Source organism: Paroedura picta, chromosome 5 (genome assembly GCF_049243985.1).
Source record: "Paroedura picta isolate Pp20150507F chromosome 5, Ppicta_v3.0, whole genome shotgun sequence".
Taxonomy (NCBI): domain Eukaryota; kingdom Metazoa; phylum Chordata; class Lepidosauria; order Squamata; family Gekkonidae; genus Paroedura; species Paroedura picta.
The window spans coordinates 101394199-101415589 of NC_135373.1; the positions used below are offsets into that span (position 1 = coordinate 101394199).

Sequence of the window (21391 nt, forward strand, 5' to 3'; positions counted from 1 at the left end):
TCTAAAGGAGTCCTGGTGGTACTGGTTCTACTGAGAGATACATGAATGATATCACCATTTCTTACATATGAGTGATGTTAGGGGTGGCAGCTGGATGAAGGGGAAGCCTCCAGCTAGGCTTCTCAGCTGATGTGACCCTGGAAGCCTGTCAAGGTTTCATTCAGGGAGAGGTGCAACCTGAGTTTTTGTCAGTCTCCCTACGCTCCCTGAGGCCTTGTCACTCACCTTTGGGTGTCTATTATAGATCACCAACAGAGTTTGCTGTCCTGCCCATGATGGGGCCACATCACTTTGGGCTTGATTGTATTTATTTCCTGTAGGTCTGATCATGGTGTGGATCTACCACCTTGTCCCCTTCCCCCATGTATTTTTTTAAATTACACTCAGGACAAAAAGTGTTAAATGAAACAGCTTTATAGGAGGAATTATTGTATTTTATTTTCAGATATACACTTAAAAAAATCTTTGGCATACACATTTTCAAAAGGATCCCCATTTGAATTGATTTTGTGATGTGGGAAATGGCCTGCCTAAGGAGAACGTGTTAGCACTAAATATGTTTTGGCTTTCACGTTCTTTATTGGTCATTATAGCACTAGCCTCTGAGAAGGGAGAGAGATACTCCATAGGTCTAAATCTCATGTGAACATTGCTGCGGAAGCAAAGTCTTTCGAGTACAGCAACAGACTTGCCAGATCAAACTCTTAATTGAGAATGAATGCCACCCTCTTTTTTTATGCTCATTGTACACTTGATAATAATTAAATTTTAACATTTGTTTGCTCAAACAATCAGAGTGCTTGAACTGCAGGGGAAGAGTAGGATGTTCCCACTTGTGTGTGATTACAGAGAGTTTCTCACGATCCAGATTTTAAAACTGACCTATCTTCAATTAATTTCCAGACAGAGAAGAATGCTCATGCCAACATTTCAATTCATATTGTTAGGGTTCAAAAAGTTCTTCAGTTTTTCATAATTTACCCATCCTGATGAGTAATTTGTGTGATAAATGTGGACTTATCTGAACATTTATATAACAGCCCTTTTGAATTTCTTCTCTTTTCAAAATTGATTGTAATTTTTGAAGAACATTGATTGGGCAGCTGAGGAAGGTTTCATAAATCTGTAAGTCAAAAACAGGGATCTTTTCCCTGACTGTAAATGTACTTTTAAATGTCAATTTTCTGTTACATTCAGCAAGATTTTGCTAATTTTCAACATAGAATACTTGCTCCTGAAGTGAGAAAGTCTACTGATTGAGTTCCAGAACAACGAAGGTACTAGATACAGAGATCAGGCAGCTAGGCATTCAAACAAACACCACCTTAGTCTCACTGGCTCCTTTTAAGTCACTGTTGTTGCTGTGATGTCTTTCTACAAAGTTGTGTGCTAACACTTCCAGGTGTCAGTTCTGTCCTCTTAAAATTAAATCTTTTCAATTCAAATAATAGCTTTAAGTCCTAAAAGTTAAAAAGGCATTTTCATGACCACACAAGAGTCACAGCAATATTGGGGGGAAACATCAAGAAGAATCTTCTATGGCTAAAGGTAAAGGTAAAGGTAAAAGTATCCCCTGTGCAAGCGCCGAGTCATGTCTGACCCTTGGGGTGACGCCCTCTAGCGTTTTCATGGCAGACTCAATACGGGGTGGTTTGCCAGTGCCTTCCCCAGTCATTACCGTTTACCCCCCAGCAAGCTGGGTACTCATTTTACCGACCTCGGAAGGATGGAAGGCTGAGTCAACCTTGAGCCGGCTGCTGGGATTGAACTCCCAGCCTCATGGGCAAAGCTTTCAGACGGCTGCCTTACCACTCTGCACCACAAGAGGCTCTATGGCTAGAACTGGGCAAGTCAAGTGAATGGAATTTGGAGGATTATCACTTTTGAGAGGTATCAGTGCCTTTGAAATCAGGAAATGTTCCTGTGTTTGTTTGTTTTTTAGGCTCTTTTTCTTTAAAAGGAAATGCCATAAATGAAGTTGGGTTTATCACATATCTGTTCATTGTCTGCAAAAGATAAACTGCAAACATGCATGACTCCAGTTCACCTCAAAACTGCAAGGAGGGCAAGTCTAATTCACAACATTGTTTGTTCTATCTAAATTGGCTTTTTTGCACTACTTCCATTCGAAGAAGACTTTACAAAAGTACCTACCATGTTCCCCCTTAAAGTGAGATGGCTGGTTTCAATAATAAAAACACAAGCAAGGGTTGAAGGGTTAACGCCCTCCCTGCCAGGTCCCAATTTAAATCAGGGCTGCGTACATTTGCAGTTTGCATTTTAGAGATGTGTTAACTTTGCCCTGTCTATTTTGCCCTCAGTCCTCCCCCTGCACCCATAGCTTCTACCCATGTTACATCCCAGAGACTTCCAGGAACTGGGACATGTCCTGGGTGCTTAACAACACAAAAGCATCCTGGGTCCTAGAATCAGGCATGTTTTCCAGGGTTCAGGCTAGACACTGATTTGCTATCCCTGAGTGGCAGTACAGGCATAATCTTGTGTGCATCAGGAGTGGGTATATCTGTACAATGTAGCATACTGTTCAGATCTCATGCCTATACGTTTGCATGCACGTTGTATGAAGCACCCCCTTCTACTTATTTGCATGTGTACACCTTGGCCACAGCCATTCTGTATCATTATGTGGCACATGGAGATCGTTAGCCCTTTGGCACATGGTCAGCCTAAGCAGATTTCATGTCTGTGCCTCTAACATACCTTACCTTTGGTGTGCACTGTTACTTGGTACGCACAAGCATATCCATCTGGTCTCTTCTTCCTGATGCCCACCTTCCTCCTTTATGTGTCCTGGTTTTCTGTGTTATCACATGTAGAACCTTTCCTTCTCAGTCTATTATCTTTCCAGTACAATGCCTCAGAGACAAGCACTACCCTCTGAAATCTGAATTAAAATCCAGGTCAATATTGGTCCTTGTTCATGCCCGCAGAGAAAAGACTTCATTATCACAGAGAAAAGAAGGCTGTGAGTGACCAAATCTGGTCCACAAATGGATCAACAATCTTAATTCAATTTGCAGCTGTTAGCAAGTGATCGTGCTTTGTTGCATGAAAAGCTTAACAAGCGGATTTTTATACATCTGTAAAAACAACAGAAGCTGGCTATGCTATTTTCCCCTTTCTTTTCTGGCCTGTTAGCCCATTTCCAGTTTAGACTTCCTTTCTTGTTCCTAAGTCCTGTTCAAACCATTGTTCCAATGGGACATCAGAAGGCAGGATCTTAGCAAAGAGTAGCTAATTTAGGCATATATCGATTATATGATATGTAGGAGAGTCCTGCCCTTGTTAATAAACCAGAGTTCTTTAGTCAAACTTTGTTCCTCTCTTTTTATAGATCTAATCCCTTCAATATCATAAGCACCACACCACCACGTTTGTGTTTTTTGCCTTCATTTCTTAGATTTCTCTAATCCTTAATATTCCTTTCCTTCATTTCTTAGAATTGTTTAATCCTCTGTCTTCCTGTCATTTTAACCGTTTCTGGACTACAGGATGTATATTTATTTAATTTGATTTATATACTGCCCCTCGCTGCTACGATTCTGTGTGAAAATTAAAATGATTCTATCTCTGCCTCACTCCTGATTTGAAACTACATGTCATTTGTCAAGATTGTAATTCTTTTAATATGTTTGTCAAGTATCTAGGACTCACAAGGAAATAAATACCCACAGGCTGTGTGGGTATAAGTACGCTACAATCCTATATTGTTATTCTATCAGCTTCACCATTAAAATTTCTACCAAGGATTCCTGAGAAATGCAGTTTCATTAGGTTACAAAAAAAATCTTATATATCCCCAGTCCCTTCACGGAACTATAATTCCCTGGAACATTGATGACAATTAAGCCAGTTTAAGTGATATAGTTATGCCCTTAGACAATACAATGAACATCAAGCAAATGCTAATCTCAGCTCAATGCACTGAATTTGGGATTGCTTTTCCTCTATTTCCAGGCTTGCCTTGGAACTCCATACTTTATTTAAAAATATAAATATTTACAAAGTCATTTTTCCAGGTGAGCAAATAAAATGAGCCAGAAGGAGAAAGTTGGGGGTGGTTATGTAGAAATACCTTTGCTTAGCGATGACCAGCAATAGGTCATTCAGTAATGGCTCACTTTATTCTTGCTAATATTTTTCATTTGCTTTTGTGTGGAAAAGACTACAGTTTCAAAAAAGATCAGAAAACACTTAGTGTTAATTTACTGAGGGAGTCATGGATGCCAAGAACGAGACAGAGATCAACTGTAAATGTATGAGAGGTGTTGAAAGCTATGGTTATTCTCTCCTGGTGTAGCATTTTAAGTATGCAACAAATAATATACATGCAAATTACACCCCACATTCTATCTCCCACTGTCCGTGTGAGCCACCTGATTCTCCAGTCCATCCTTGTCTGGTTGATATTCGTAGCTTCCTAGTCCTGCAGCAGGTGTCAGCCACCTTTGTGACTACCCATTCCATTGCTACTGGCAGCTTAAAGAAAATATTCCTCATATTATTCCAGAGTGCAGTGACTACAGCTGTCTTCTCACAGTTCCGAGTCACAGAAAAACTACTGGGGTGAGAAGGAGCAGCCTGAATTTTGTTCTGAGTTCAGAGATTCGAACACCAATTTCTTTAACCTCATGACATCAAACCTGAACCCTCCATCATCAGAAAAGCATCCTGTCTGCACGTGTTCAATGTTTTAAGATAAGTACCATGGAGCTTTTCCAATCAAGCACTGGCTCTAATGGGATAATCAAACTTCAGAGAACATAGGTGAAACAGAAAGTCAGAATGGAGATTAGATGGCTGATTCCCTATGATATGAGAGTGTATCCAGGGGGATAGATACTTGCAATCGATCCAAATCCATGTGGCTCCCAAACTCCATCATAGGTATGACTCCTGCATCCTCTTTAGGGCTTCCTCCCAAATCTACTCCTACATCCAAGTCATCCTCATCTTCATCTTCATCCTGGCTGACAAGGGCCAACTCATTCTCATAGCAGAAGGCACTGGGAGGTGGTGGGGGTGAAGGCAGGACGGTGATCTTGCTCTCCTGCAGTTCCCGTGCAGAGCAGAAAGGGGTTCCAGCCACCTCGTAAGTCTTGTGAAAGCGCGAGTAGTCAACCTTATAATGTTTCTTCTCCTCAAAGACTACAGGCTCAAAGCGATGGCCCCAGAGGATCTCACTAGACAAGTAGGAGCTGCGAGCCTGGGTGGTCATGGCTGTAGCTTCCACCATGCCTTCAAGGATGACAACTATCTCAAAGTCCTCCCTCTCCAGTTCTTCCTTGCCCATTCCATAGAGTGGACTTTCCTCATCAATCTCATGGACGATAATAATGGGAGATACTAAGAAGATGCGGTCCAGCCCTATGTCATACCCTACATTGAGATCTCGCTGGTCTACTGGAAGGTACTCACCTTCAGCTGTCATGTAGGGCTTGATAAGCTGAGCCCGAACGTGAGCTTCTACAATATGGCTTCTTCTCAGATTTCCTACCCGCCACATGAGGCACAGTTTACCATCCCGCAAAGAGATGACAGCGTGATGACTGAAAAGGAGAGTCTGGGCCCTTTTCTTGGGGCGTGCCATTTTAGCCATTATGGTGCCAATCATGAAGGAGTCAATAACACAGCCCACAATGGATTGTACCACCACCACCATAATGGCTAATGGGCATTCCTCAGTCACATATCGGAAACCATACCCAATGGTTGTCTGTGTTTCTACTGAAAAAAGGAAAGCTCCCAAGAATCCATTGACATGTTTAATGCAGAATTTTGTAGTGGTGGACCCACTCCCTGTACTTGGACTTTCTAAGTCACCATGGAAGAAAGCAATAATCCAGAAGAGGAGGCCAAAAAACAACCAGGAAACCAAAAAGGCTGCAGAAAAGATCATGAGCATGTACCGCCAACGCGTGTCCACGCATGTTGTGAAAATGTCAGCCATATAGCGTTGGGACTTGTTGCTTAGGTTAGCAAAGTAGACGTTGCACTGGCCATTCTTCTTCACAAAACGGTTGCGACGTTTCCGTCGTGGGGCATGGCCTTTCCCATTCCGATTGTGCCCATCAATGCTGCCAAGGGAAGAGACTTTATGCCCATCCTCTTCAGTGGAGACAATACTGTACCTTTGGAGGAGAAAAAAATGGATTACAGTTAAAAGTGCCGGAAAGAGAACTGGTAGATCCTTGAAAGATCTTTGGTGGCACTAGATAATCTTCCTTTTACATAATTTGTTCAGATATTATTTTAAATAACCAGTGTGCCTAACAGGTTGTAATTTCTTTCTTGAAAAAGTAAAGGATCTTCAATCAATCTCTAGGTTAAGGTAGTGGATAGAGCCTTCCCCCTGCTGATGACTAAGAGTTAGAAAAATAGTTTTTCTATCAACAAGGCCATCAGTAGAGAGGCAGAAGTGGGAAGGGGTAAATCGGTCTTTGAGCACGACATGCACATATAGAGCTATTGCCTCATATTGTCCATCATGACGTACTTGTTCAGATATCTGAAATCTGTACACTGAATGGGCATGGGATTGAATGGTAAATTCTTCTTCATCCTACAGGCATTCATTGGAGCCTAATTATTGGAAATAATTTTTCAAGCTTCAAGGAGCTCTGGAAGTGATGTCGTCTGGCCACACCTCCCTGCCACACCATTAGTTACATGTCACCAGAAATGACATCACCATCTGTATTAACAGGCATTCTTGAGGAGGACTGGGGAGGGGGGAGACAGGACACAGTTTAAGGTGAGAGTAGGCATGCAGGCTACACTCACAGGCACAGAAACACTAGAGAACACAATGGAAGTGGCCAGTTCCCTAGCTTATGGCCAAGTCCCTTAAGACAGGAGGGGAAATGCCACGGACACCCTCAAGAACTCCTACAGACTACTTGGGGGTACACAGACTCTTGGTTGTTAATCCCTAGCCTACACATAGGGTGAATATAGGGTGGTCAAGAACTCTGAAGAAGCAGTAATCCTGATTACAAGGTGAAAAACTGTACATATGTCCCAATTCACCCTACCCCGTTTTTTTTTTTTTTTTACAGTATTCACATAGAATGACTGAGAGGAGCTCTTGTCAAACTCAATTTCTGGTTGGAGTGTGTGTTTCTGTAGAATGTATATGGGAGAGGAAAATGCACTGAAGCAACAACCCAGTGTGATCAAGAAATATCAACAAACCCAGCATGTATGCATGCATATGATGGGAAATCATGCGAGCTTCATAATGCCCCAGAATGAATTATTGTAGCGTGCAGTTAACAGTTACACAGTTATAACGCTCTTCTTTTAGAAATCTTATAAGTTTATAATCATGATATTTTCTCTGTATTGTTACTACGAACCTTCACTGTAAACCACCCCAAGCCATAAGGGAGAGCCATAGCGAAGTATAATAAAGAAACAAATGATATCTGCAGCTAAAATAAGGTCCAAAGCAGGAGTCCATAAGATGTTTCCATGATGTCTCCAGGTTTTCTACACTGTATTCGATTCAAGAATTCAGACGTGTATGTCCCACACTTCTGAATCCTTGCATTGGCCAAATTAAGATCCAGGTTTCTATTTTGGCCTAAAGCAATGATTTATTATTATATGTTTATTTATAAAATCTATAATTCATATTTCTGCCTCCTCAAGGGCACCAAAGTGGATAACAGATTAAAAACACATCTTAAAAACCATTAACTCCAAACAAAAAAGCGTGATTAAAATATTTTTAAACTAAGTTAAAATACATATGCAGTACAAGAAAAATATACAGTTAGTTCCAGACAGAGCGGTTTCTCAGTGGAACAGGCTTCCTCGGGAGGTGGTAAGTTCTCCATCTTTGGACCTTTTTAAACAGAGGCTAGATAGCCATCTGAAAGAGGCTGATTCCGTGAAGGCTTAAGGGGGTGGCATGGGTGATAGGGTTGTGAGTGTCCTGCAAGGTGCAAGGGGTCAGACTAGATGACCCAAAGAGTCTGTTCCAACTCTATGATTCTATGATACATACATAAAAATAACAATTAAGACACAGGTCAGGAAGGAGGGATCACTGAAGATGACACAAAAAGCATTTTCACTTGCTAGCAGAAGATGGCAAGAGAGGGAGACTGGTGAGTCTCCCTGCAGAATTTTGGTGCCACAACCAAGGAAGTCTTCTCCCAGGTTACTACCCACCTAATCTCACATAGTGGGGGAACCCAAAACGACCATTGGCCCCTCTTTCCACCCTCACTAGAGGTGGTTGTGGACTGGATTATTGTGAAATTCCTCCATATTTGTGACAGTTTGTCTGTGGGTTTTGTCCTGTTTTAATGGGGTTTTAAGAGCCTCTTGTGGTGCAGAGTGGTAAGGCAGCAGACATGCAGTCTGAAAGCTCTGCCCATGAGGCTGGAAGTTCAATCCCTGCAGCCGGCTCAAGGTTGACTCAGACTTCCATCCTTCCGAGGTCGGTAAAATGAGAACCCAGCTTGCTGGGGGGTAAACGGTAATGACTGGGGAAGGCACTGGCAAACCACCCCGTATTGAGTCTGCCATGAAAACGCTAGAGGGCGTCACCCCAAGGGTCAGACATGACTCGGTGCTTGCACCTTTACCTTTTTTTATGGGATTTTATTGGTGGGGTTATTGGACATTTTGTAACCCACCATGAGATGGTTTCGGGAGTGGCGGGAAATAAATTAAATAATAATAACAATAACAATAATAATCATAGTGGTCCAGTGGGTTCATAAGGGAGAAGGCCCATATAGGGCTTTAAGTGACAACACCAGCACTTCAAACTGTGCCCAGAAACATTGGGAGGCAGTATAGATGGGCCGAGACTGGATGATATAGTCCCTAATGGCTCACTCCAGTAAACATCTTGGCTACAGCATTTTGCACTAATCAAAGTTTCTGAACACTTTTCAAGGGCAGCCCCAAGTAGAGGGCACTGCAGCAATCTAATCTAAAGGCACCACAGTGGCCTGACCTTTTCTGCCCAGGAAAGGCTGTACTGGCTAACCAGCAGAAGGTGGTAAAAGGCACTTCTGGTTACAACTGTTGCCTGCTTATTCAGCAGTAGGTCTGGCTTCAAAAGCACCACCAAACTACAGATCTGTTCCTTGAAGGGGAAGGCAATCCCATCCAGAACTGGTGACACCTTAAGTCCTGGGTGAGACCTTCTGCTCACCAGTAGCACTTCCATCTTGTTGAGATTTTCAGTTTACAAGCCTGCATCTGCTCCAAAACTGTTCAGGGTTTCTATACCCTCTTTGGGATCAACCAGAAATGAGAGACAGAGCTGAGTGACATCGGATTGCTGATGACATCCCAGCCTAAATCTCAGGATGACCTCAGCCCATGGTTTCATGTAGATGTTGAAGATGTTAAGTGGTAAAAGTTGAAATGCTGCAGCGTTCATCCAGAACTATGTATTTAATGGGTACCCACATACTGTCCCTTCTACAAGGAAATTCACAATACAGTGGCTTCACGGTTTGACTTGCAAAGGGACACCAGTGCAACCAGCAGGAGAGACTTGGGGCATGTGGTTTTGCAACATTTTGACTCTGAGCTGCATCAGGTTGGAAGTTTCTATTTTCTGTTCCATTCTCTTTGTTGATCTAATTGTGCATCTGTGGCAATGTTTATACACTTCCCAAGTTCGAGACAATTCTGTTGCTACAGCAACAAGCATGTCTCCCAGAGTCCTATCTCCAAAGAAAAAGGTGTAATTTAGAAATCAACAGGCGAAACGGTTGGCAGATCCCCTGAAAGAAACTCCCTCTCTCACAGAGCAGCTTGACCCGCCTTTGTCTCTTTCTCCCCACAAAATATATCACTGTCTCCTTCCATTTTAAGATGAGGAGATGCTATTGTTACATCACAGAAACTTCAGCTTGACATCACCACTTTTTCCTGAAGATGCCATCATAGAAGATGAACTGTGGGCACAAGGAAATGTGCATCCACAGTACTATGTCTCGAAAGGGAATTCTTGATTTTGATTACCCCAGTGTCTTTCTTTCTATCCACTGATAATCTTTATAATCAAATTATCACTCACTTGGGTGGTCCTGTTTTTAGGATAGCAAGGTTAGTTATTTTCAGTTGATTTCCTAGGCAAAGATGTTGGTGACAGCATAGAGCTTTTCTCGTTGTACTTTTGTATAGAGTTGTCATAAAGGTTAACTCTGTAAGGTGTCAAACAGATCTGGAACTGGTGAATCATGATCCACATTCCGAATGGAGAATAGGTAGAATTTAATTTTTCCAGTCATTCATCCTAATCTAACTTCTATTCCAACCTAGATAAAGACTTTGACCTGTCTCTTCACTACTGTTTTCACATGATGCCTAATTAATTTGTGTACACAGGTCAATGCTGCAGGATGTAAGGACGGCCACTAGTTGACTTTCGAGTTCACAGAGGATTGGTCCATCAATATCAGTGTGATTTGCCGTGATATGTGGCACATGCAAAGCCACCTTCTACTGATTCAGATGTGTGGCCATGTTGGTCTGAAGCTGCAGAACGAAGTCTGAGTTCAGTGGCACCATCTCACAAAGTGTGTATGCACATAGAAGCTTATACCTTGAATAAAACTTTGTTCATCTTAAAGGTGCCGCTAGATTCAAACTTTACCTTCTGCTGAGTCAGACCACTGATCTATCAAGGACGTCACTGTCTACTCTGTATGGCAGTCAGTATTTAGGGTCTCTCTCAACGCTTACTACCAGATCCCTTTAACCAGAGAAGGACCTGTCACCTTCTGTATGTAAAGCCAGTTCTCTATCACTGAGCCATAACCCCTCTCTTAAAGGATATCTAAGTAGAACCTCCAGGTTCAGAAGCTACATTCATCTGACTACCAGTTGCTAGGCAGACAACAATGCAAGGAAGTGCTTGTCTTCCAGATCTTCCATGTCCTGCTGGAGAATCTTCAGGAGCATTTTGGGAGCCACTGTGGGAGACAGTATGCCAGACTAGACTAGTGACCGGCCTCATCTCACAGAGCTCTTCTATGTTCTTAATAAGTCATTTGGCTTAATACCTTGACATTCATTCAGTACTTTCCTGTTCATAATTCTATTCAGTCAGCCAATTATCCAGCGCACTTATGCGCTTTTCTACCATGTGCCTCAGAGGTATCCGATTCAAGATTCAACAGGGCAAGTGGTGCAAACAGTGTGGGAAGTGTGGCACAAGGCATATCAAGTGGTAATTTAAGAAGCCATGTCCTCATCTGAACAAGAAGCATATGGGCAACAGAAGGTTAAGGTGGGGACAATACAACGGAGGCTGGATGGAAGGGGCCACTCACCTGTTTACCCTGATGCTGCCCATGACTCGCTTTAGCATGAGGTACTTCTCACCACAGAGACCAGAGTTTACAGGTGCTGTGTGTGGAAGTGTGTGGTACACCCAGGACCAGGCAATGGTCTCTCAGGCTTGGTGCATAGTGGTGGCAGACATGCTAGCAGTCTTTCTGGAGCAGGTACCTATAGAAGACAAAAATGCAGAAGAAAATGACAGCAAATAAAAAATTAGTCTCAAACCAGCCAAATGACAGCTCATTTGCATTACAAGTGCTCCTCATTTGCTATCTTTTCCAGATGAACAAAAATCAGATCAGAGGATCCCATAAATAGCAAGAGAGGAGCTCAAAGAGGGTTTAAGCTCTCTTATGATTTCTAAGAATGGAAGCTTTGTTGAGAATGATGATCATGGGGGTATGACTTGTGCCAGTGGGGATCTGGAAAGGAAACATTGTAGAACCAGTACAGTGCATTGACCGGAATGATCCATTTGAAGAGGGGGGGACCAAGGTTCAAATCCTTGCTCAACTAAGAAGCTTCCTGGGGACCTTGAGCAGGACTCTGTTTCTCAGCCTCACCTGTTTCATGTAGCTTTAAAGACCAAATACCACTCTGATGTCCTTGTTGAAAGGACATGTAATAAGAAAATAAATTGCACACATTTTAAACCAAGTTTAAGCATGCTGAAGTTACAAACTTATCCTAAGATAGGTCCACATACAACATGCTTCTAATTTTCCATTGTACATGTATGCACATGTTACCTGAAACCCAGCCATGCTCTGTGGTGATCCCATACTACTTCCCTCATTATGCGTATGGTGGAAGAGGGCCAAAGCAAGATTCATACTGGCTGCATTTCCCGCATGACCTAAGTTTACAGGAAGGTTTTCTGTGTCAAACAGTAGCCCATTATGGGGGCAGGTGGGGGGAGAGATATATTTTCTGGATCTAATAATTATCTTTTTACTGGACTCCCCTTGATCACAAGCTTTGAGGCTAACTCAATGGGCGAAAGAAGATGCACAGTTCCCATTTTAGATGGTCACTTTCTTCTTTTTGAAGGGATTTTTCCTGAATGTCTAATTGATGCTGAAGAGCAAAGTCAGGAGCAGGAGAAATTTCCAAGCAGATGGAGACTTAAAGTATATTCCACTCCATCTCCTCCCAGTTTCCAGCAGATACATACAAAAGAGGCTATTCCCGCACTGAACACACATTTCTTTGATTAAATGCATATAATTGTGGTTTCTAGCCCTCATGACTGCAAAAATAGGCTCCAAAAGGTCAAGGCAGTGGAAATAAGACAATCTGCAAGGAGTTTTAAATGACCAGAAAGGGGGCTTCTTTGGCTCTTCAAAACTCTATTCTCCATCTTCATATCCATGAAGCCTATCTCTTCTTTCTTTAAACACAATACGGTGATACGGTCTTAAATGAACCACTGTTATCTCTGCTGGGGTTCATCTGCATTTCTCTCTTGAGAACCAACAGAACCAAACCAGCACAGAGGTTCATTACTACTTTTACAAGTAAACTCAGGTAACCAGTATCTTTAATACTGACATAGATGAGAAAATTACACCAGTGTAGTTTGTCACAGGAGGATGAGTAAAAGCTGTCCTTGCTGAAATATCGATGTTGCCTATTTTGTATCATTGTGGCAAGAAGCCCAGATCTGTTCCGGGGATGCCAGACTGCGTCCACAGAGGTTTTACTCTAGTTTGGCATCCAGATGAGAGGAAGAGGGGTGTGTGGGGTGGGGATTCACAAAGCATCATCATCATCCACTTTGCTGTCATCTTTCCCAAACTTTGTTTGGTAAATCTTTTTGTAAAGATCGCAGTAAAAGCATGTTTGGATGCCACATGGACGGTTTCCACATTGGGAGACATACCTTGTTTTAGCCTCACTTTGGATTTCCTTTGGATGCTGCAAGTTAACTCTAGCCTTTCCACGTTTGGGCTTTCCGCCACTCATTTTCCAGTCTGAAATACGCGATATGCTTTCTACAGTGAGTTGAAGCCTCCCATTGTGCTTTGCTCCCTTCTTTTCAAAAAATGTATTTTTTGCAAAATGGTACCTGCTTGCACCTTTGCCCTCAATCCCATCATTTTGCCCCCTTGATCGCCTCCCCCCTTCCACCCAAAGCATCCTGAATATATTTTTGTTTAAACTGGGTTGTAACATAATGCTGCTGTGCAAAACTGCTTTTTTAAAAACTTAGGAACAGCATTGTAACGCACTCACCCCTTTTTTTAAAAAAGAGAAAACGCCAGTTTTTCAGAGCAGAGGGAGAGAGGGGGTGGAAGGCAATGAGGAAAGGGTTGTGCCCAAATGACTCAAAATGGTGGGTGAGGCAAAAACCCCTGAATGTGTACATTTCTGCATTGAACAGCCTTGAATTAGACCCCACTTGATAACACTAAATCAGGTTTTCTGAAGATTCCTTTGCTCCAGGACAAGTAAGAGGGCAATTTGGGCCTGTACCTGAAGAAGAGATTTCAATGCAGGAACGGATGAAGAAGTCGACCATTTAAAAATGCAAATCCGAGATATCGTTAATGTGGAAACAGTCATGGAGAGGAAGGTGTACATTTTTGCAAATCCCACTCGCACTGGCACCCTGTTCCTTTCCTCTTCGTACTGAGACCACCATTTCCCTTCTCTACTGGAAGACTTTTGGAGGACTTCCTCCCCCCCCCTCAAAAAAAATCATCAACTTGACATAGCATTTTTATTGGGATTTTTGGTTAATATAATACAGTTTGCCCAGTGACAGAAGCATGATACTGAGGGCAGTAAATAAATCTCCCACTAAGGAAACTGCAAAAAAGGTAAACTTCAAGTCAAATTTACTGGATTAGATCACAGCATAGTGAACAACATTAAGAAAAACATTGCAACATTGCAACATTGCATAAAGCAATCATAATACACAAACCCACAAAATAACCATTAAAAATCTAAAAAAACATAATATATAATTAATTAATTATAATTAATAGACATGAATCTTAGTAACAAGAGGCAAGATCTAACAACTAATTACTGACCCGTTGTGAGCAAGATCCTCTACACTGGCACCAGAGGGTTTTGACTGGATCTTTATAACTAAGGCAATAAATTTTATCATTTGTCATGTGACCTGATTATTTTGGTCTGAGAGTAATATTACAATTTTGGACGAATCCGATCATCCTGGATATCTTGTTAAAATGTTCCTGAAGTGTTGTTCATGATCCACTGCATATCTTGAATAAAAAAACGATGTGAGCCAGGTACTTGACAAGAGAGTCTGCTTGGTGTAGCAGTTAGGAGCACTGACTTCTCATCTGGCGAGCCAGATTTGATTCTGTGCTTCCCACATGCAGCCAGTGTGTGTTCCTGGGCTTGCCACAGCACTGATAAAGCTGTTCTGGCTGAGCAGTAATATCAGGGCTCTCTCAGCCTCACATACCTCACAGGGTGTCTGTTGCGAGTAGAGGAAAGCGAAGATGATTATAAGCTGCTTTGAGACTCCTGGTAGAGAAAAGCAGCATATAAAAACCAACCCTTCTTCATTATCATCTCTGGTAACAAGAGCAGGCTCGCTCACTCGTTGTATGGGATTTTGTTGAAATGACCTCTTAACATTGTCATGGGTAAAATATTCAGTTGTGCATTAGCAAAGGTCTCCCTATGCTCAAAATTAAATAGATCAGTAAAATAAGAAGGAAAATGTAATGGGAGAAAACTGCCTATAAAGGGAGGCTACTTTTGATGTGCCTAATGGTATATCATCAATGTAAGCATTTTTATCCAACTGCTTTCATTAAATATTTGGCTGCAAAAACCCCTAGCCTTCTAAGATTTTTCTAAGAGTTTTGCTACTGCATTTAATACCAGACTTCTCCATGAAGTAAATTTCATCTTGTCATAACCCAAGGTTAAGAAACTTGGAAGAGGTCAGAAAAAGATTTTCAAGCAAAAATTAATGACAGCTTTGAGGATAGAGTTGATACTGGAGGCATAGACAATTCAGATCTAACTATAGTTAAGGCTGTTGAATTTGGGACTCCTAATAACATGTGGGTAAATTTATTTTGAATGACTTCAAGTGGGTGTAAATTTCAAAATCCTCAAATTGGAGCTCCATATAGTAATTGGGAAAATACCTTTTTTTCTGTAAATTTCCAAAAGTGAGGATCAATTGGCCTCCTCTTGATCTATAAAATCTAAAGATACCAAACACAATCTCTTTGAAATTCTGCTTTGTATGTTCTTGACCAGGAGCCAGAATTATGGGAGTTTAACCCTAAGTATTTGAAAGAAGATAACTGCTTTAATAGATTCCTATCCATTGTCCTGTTGTGGAGATGAGTTCTTCTACTAAAGACCACGATCTTTTGTTATATTTTACTTGTAATAAATTATCTCAACAGTAAAGGCTAAACTATTTCAGCAGGTTCCTAAGACTGATTTGCTTATATAAGTAGAGAATCATCAGCATAAAGAAGTACTTAAATAGGCTACTTACTGAGCCTAACTTGGAAAAATTGTGCTCCTGCAAGATGTACAACAATATCATTTTTATAAAGATTGAAAAGCAGAGAGGCCAAGATACAACCCTGGCGCACTCCTTTTGAAATTGCAACAGGATTAGACAAGTGGCTGAGGATACCAGGCATAACCTTAGCAGTGTTATTGGTATAAAGTCCTTTAATACGTTCCAGTTACCTATCCTCGATATTCAAATTATTCCCTTTACCCCAAAGACACTCTCTTACGATAGAATCAAAAGCTGCCTTTTCAGGGGTCCTGATCCACAGGTTGAGAACTGATCTAGACAATTATATGTTGCATTCACTGATCTTAAGGTCGCCTGGCCACTTCTGGGAGGTCCTCAGGGTGGTTACTGCCACAGCTGTGACCACCAGTGGCTGATAGCGGAGGCGGTGGGCGGCGGCAGGTGGCAGTCGCAAGCAGCGGGGGAGGGCAGTGGTGGCCACAGGAGGCGGCAGGCGGCAGCGGGCGGCAGCAGGCGGTGGCCAGCAGCGGAGGAGCCATGGCAGTGGCTGCCTCCACACTTGATGAATTTGGGCCTAATGAGGGATTGTGTGATTGCCATCTTTGCTGTTTTTATCTGTTTCAGATTATATTTTATGGAGGTTTTATGCTTTTACTATGTTGTGGGCCACCAAAAGCCAGCTTGTCTGGGAGTGGTGGGGTAAAAATCTAATTATAAATAAATAAATTTTCTTGGCATCAAGAATGCTGTAGATCAGAGCAGTCTTCCATTAGGGATCAGTGGGACCCCCTTAGCAGCAAGGATGTGATATAATAATCAGATGACAGGATGTGGAAAAGCAGAGTTATGACCACACCAATGTCCATCCCAGGACAATAGGCTGAAGAACAAGATAAATATGCAATCCCCCACCAATGCCCAGGGAAACCCAGTAACATTATGCACAGGACAAGCAAACTGAACACTGGCATGTCATAATTAGGGTCACAATTAGTGGGCAGAAGTCCAGTATTATAGCAGAAAGGGCAAGATGACCTGTGGTTTGTCATGAATTAAACAGCAGTGTATTTTCTGAACTGCAGTCAAGTATGTCGGTACAGTCTTCTCTTTTTGCCATATGCCCCTTTTCCAAAGGGAAGGTCGAAGTGCAAATTTTCACCCAGTAGGTAAGAGGAAATGCTGATATTTTTTTCGTCAAGGTTATTATGTTTGAACAGATAGAAATGCAACAGGAAATTAATCTCTTAAACGTCTGTAGACCGTGCAGCAGTTGAGGGCAGATGTGAACTACCAGCAAGAAACGGACAGTAACCCAATTCCCACCCCACCCCCTCAATTAGCCCAACAGGCCAAGAGCTGCTGCAGAAAACTTCTGTTATAATGAATGCTCAATTAGAAGCCTTAAAAAACAAGACCGGTCCTTCCTCTGTTCTCTTATGGATATTAACTGGAGTGACAGAAAAATAACACACGTACCCATTGCAGGCTGAGCTATCAAGGACAAAGTGCAGCATGAGGATACAGTAGAGGTATACTGCACTTTTCACTACCAAGAGGAGTTGCCAAATGGCTTACAAATACCTTTCCCTCCCTCTCTCCCCAAACACCTTTCCCTTCCTCTCCCTGCGAGAGTTCTGACTGAACTGTAAGAACATTGTTCTGTAAGAACAGCTCTAACAGGACTGTGACTAGCCAAGGTCACCCAGCTGGTTGCAAGTGGAATAGTGAAGGATCAAACCTGGTTTTCCACATTAGAGGAGACCACTCTTAACAGCTACAACAAGCTGGTTAAAGTTTACATCTTAGCAAGACCAGGGTTGAGGGGAACCAGATACATGGCAGCATCATAAAAAGCTTGGATCCAGGAATATTAAAAACACACAAGACTGGCTGGGAATAAGGATTTAACGCATATGTGGAAGATTCACAAATGATGCAAATAATAATTTTTCATCCCCCTAATGCCACTCACAACCCTTCTCAACAATGCAGGCCTAGGATACCAGCTTTCAAAGACAAGCCCAAAGATTTCAAACTTCTTTTATATGGATGACTTGAAAATATATATTCATGCACACTTCCATGGTTTACTAATTTGTCGCTAATTTACCTTTGCTTTATATCTGTACTCTTATGATCCTTGTTTCATTTTGTCTGAGAAAGCATGCACGCACACGAAAGCTCATGCCTCGAATAAAACTTTGCTGGTTTTAAAAGTGCCTTTGGCCTTTTGTTGACGATATATGTAAACTCATTGTCAGAGATTGCTTCTTTACTAAATACAGTTCAAATATTCAGCAAAGATATAAGAATGGCATTTGGCCTTAACACGTCTGCAGCATGGAAACAGAACAGGGGAAAGATCCTTGAACAAGAACAAATCAAGATACCAAACAACAATGTCAAAACACTGGGCTTTGAAGAAAACGACAAATACCTGGAATTTTGGAAGCTGACTATTGGATTGAGCGACTCAACATGCTTGGGCACTGGACTATTATTTCTTTGTTTGAAATGGTTGTGAATGTTCTATGTATTTTCATGTTTTGTGTACACCGCCCTGAGACTTCACATTGAGGGGCGGTATGTAAGCTGAATGAATGAATAAATAAAATAAAATAAATATTCTCACACACAAGATGCCAGACAAGCTGGCCATTTGTGATAGGGAAAGTATTCTTTATATATTAGGCTTCTCTCTCTCCTTTCAATTGCAGCCTGAATGTGAACTGGATCTACTTGAATAAATGTATGTTTACTTTTTTCCAATATACTTCCATGGAAGATGTATTTGTTGCACTCAGTATCATGCTTCTATGACTGGGCAAAACTATTCTGTATTAACCAAATATCCTATAAGTGTTATGGATGCCCAGAATGAATTTTGTTTCCCCCTCCCCCACAAGCAATACGTGCGGAAACTTCTCTTTCTCTCTTCTTCCTTTTGAATTGCTAAACTATGGTCATATTATATGCAATCACAGAGAAACTTAGTGGGGATAATTTCAATGCATGGCTTTTTAGAACTGAGTTTAAGGAGGAAAAAGCCAATCTTTCATTAATTATTCCACAATCCTCAGGGTCTGAAAATGAGATCATGAGATGAGAGAATGCAGTTGATAAAGCACACTACACTGGCTGATTCACAACTGGCATATATAAAAGGACAAGAAACTGCAAAAGGGATGACTGAAGCCTTAAGAAAGATCTAGGGAAAGCGAGACCAGCTAGCAAGAATTTATTTAGAGAATTTTTCTCAGTTAGGCTGCAGAAGTGGAAATGCAGAGTCACATAGAAACTTCACTAAATCTAATTGACAAACTTGCAACAGCTGATAATGTGCTAGATAAAGATTTACTAATTGAACGGTTTCTAAGTTTCCTACCTGAATCTTTTTCTTTGGTCATTTCAATATTTAATGAAAAAGAGTCTAAGTTGGAAGATGTTCTGGAGCTGCTAAGAGCTGAATATCATAAACAGAAGGGCTATCATGAGCAGCACAAAAACAAGAATAACTTAAGTCACATGGTCTAAGAGACCAGGTGAAGGGGGCAGGGATGAAGCCAATTGACCACAGAAGGCCCAGCCCCAAAGACAAATGTCCTTCAGTGCTTTAATTGTAACAAGCTAAGTCAAATCCAAAGGGAGTGCTTGCTCATTAGAAATGCAAATACAAGGACCAGCAAGCAACTTCACACTCAAACACAGAGACAGAAGAATTTCTCCCAAAGAAAAAAATTTAATTATTGCGTATCTCATTTAGCACAAACAAATGAAAATCACAAGCCTTTGCTAATTGATACTTGTGTTCCTTACATATGACATTACATATCATTTTGTTTGATGAACTGGACACAAATGTTTCAGGGAAAATATGCCTAGCCAATGGAGATCAAGTAGACATGCAAAGAAAATGAAGTTGCATTAAATTACCAAATAGGTGATGATGGAACTGAAATTACTGCAGATGATATTTTACAGTCCTCATTTAAAGGCAAATTTGCCAAGTTCCCCACATTCTTACAAAAGGGATTTGCTCTACACTTTGCTCTCAGAACTGGAGTCTTTGAGCTGGACTGCCAGATACCAAAGGCCTGTATAGCCAAGATAGCCACTGACCAGAAGTTCCTGGAGCTTTGGCACTGGAGATTTGCTCATTTTGACTCAGAAACCTTCTTGAAGCTACAAGCAAAGGACATGATAGGTATCAATATAAACCAGTATGCCAAGGATAATCAATTATGTGTAAAAAGGGAATGGCAACTCACCCCTCTATTCCTAAACAAAACCAGAAATCCTCTAGGAAACCACTCGAGCTAATTCACACTGACTTATATGGGCCTATCAAAACAGCATCAAATAACACTTATCTATTATCTTTTATTGATGATTTATTTTAAGATACCTTGTGTGTTATTTACTGAAGAAAAAAATTGCAAACTGAGCAAAAACTGAGTGACTACATTGCCGTGGTTTTTAACAAGTTCAACAGGAAACCCCGAAGCCATCTAGTCTGATTGTGGTGGCGAATACATGTGTAGGCATTCCTAAAGAAACATGGAAAGCAACACAGACTTATTGTATCACACACATCAGAACATAATTGGGTTGCTGAACACAAGAATTTCTCTATAATGGACATGGTCAGATACATGCTAATTAATGCAAACTTCCTTACAGGCACTGGGAAGATGCTGCAATGACTGCTGTTTACTTGCAAAACAGATTGCCAACCCAAAGCCACAGCGAAAACTCCTTATGAGTTTAGCATAACAAAAACTCAATCATAGAACATATTAATTTGAATCCAAAGACTATGCTCATATACCAATGGAAAAGAGAGCCAAACTAGAACTCAGAACTTAAGAAGGCATTGTAGTAGACTGTTGTTCAGAAAGCAAGGAATACAGAATTATAGAACCAAACCCTAGCCAAATTTTTACTAGTGTAGTTTTATGAATGACCAAGGAACAACCTTGACTGCCTAGAGGGAGATGGTGATAACAAAGAGCTGATGGTGTATCACCCACAGCCAATGGATGCAGTCACTGTGCAAACACAACTAGGTGGTCAACCAGATGATGGGGTAAAGGCTCATCTGTTGTTCCTGAATCAACAGGTGAACCAAAGGATCCGGACACTGCTGTGGAGGCAGATGAGACCCTGGACCTCAGATATTCATAATGGGTCAACAATATAGTTCCAGCTGAGATACCAACCTACCTCATAAGGGCATCACTAACACATGAACCAACACAATGGGCTAAATTACTATGCATGCCTGAACCAGAAGCAAGGAAGTGAAGGAAAGCAGCATATGAAGAAATAGACACACTGCATAAAAACAAAACATGGATTCTCACTGAACTACTTAAAGATAAGAATGCCATTGAATGTAAGTGGGTCTTGACAACCTCAAAATATTGTTTACTAAAAATATAACTAAGGGATATTATCAGAGTTAAAAAGATATTGTAATATAACCAAGGGATATTATCAAAGAGTTAAAAAGATATTGTGAACAAAATTAAATGAACACAATAAAATGCTACAACA

At 41.3% G+C, this 21391-nt stretch overlaps 1 protein-coding gene across 3 annotated transcripts in view; it reads right to left on the reverse strand.

The window, feature by feature from the left end:
* Nucleotides 1-495: 495 nt before the first annotated feature.
* Nucleotides 496-21391, reverse strand: part of KCNJ4 (potassium inwardly rectifying channel subfamily J member 4) — a 46600-nt gene continuing 25704 nt past the window's right edge. For all 3 annotated transcript variants that reach the window (XM_077339533.1, XM_077339535.1, XM_077339534.1), the window contains exons 2-3: nt 11331-11508; nt 496-6152 (exon numbers count right to left, since the gene is read on the reverse strand). In XM_077339533.1, the coding sequence (XP_077195648.1) occupies nt 4814-6152; nt 11331-11368 (1377 nt within the window). In that variant the 5' untranslated portion in view covers nt 11369-11508 and the 3' untranslated portion in view covers nt 496-4813. The remainder of the gene's footprint in view (nt 6153-11330; nt 11509-21391) is intronic.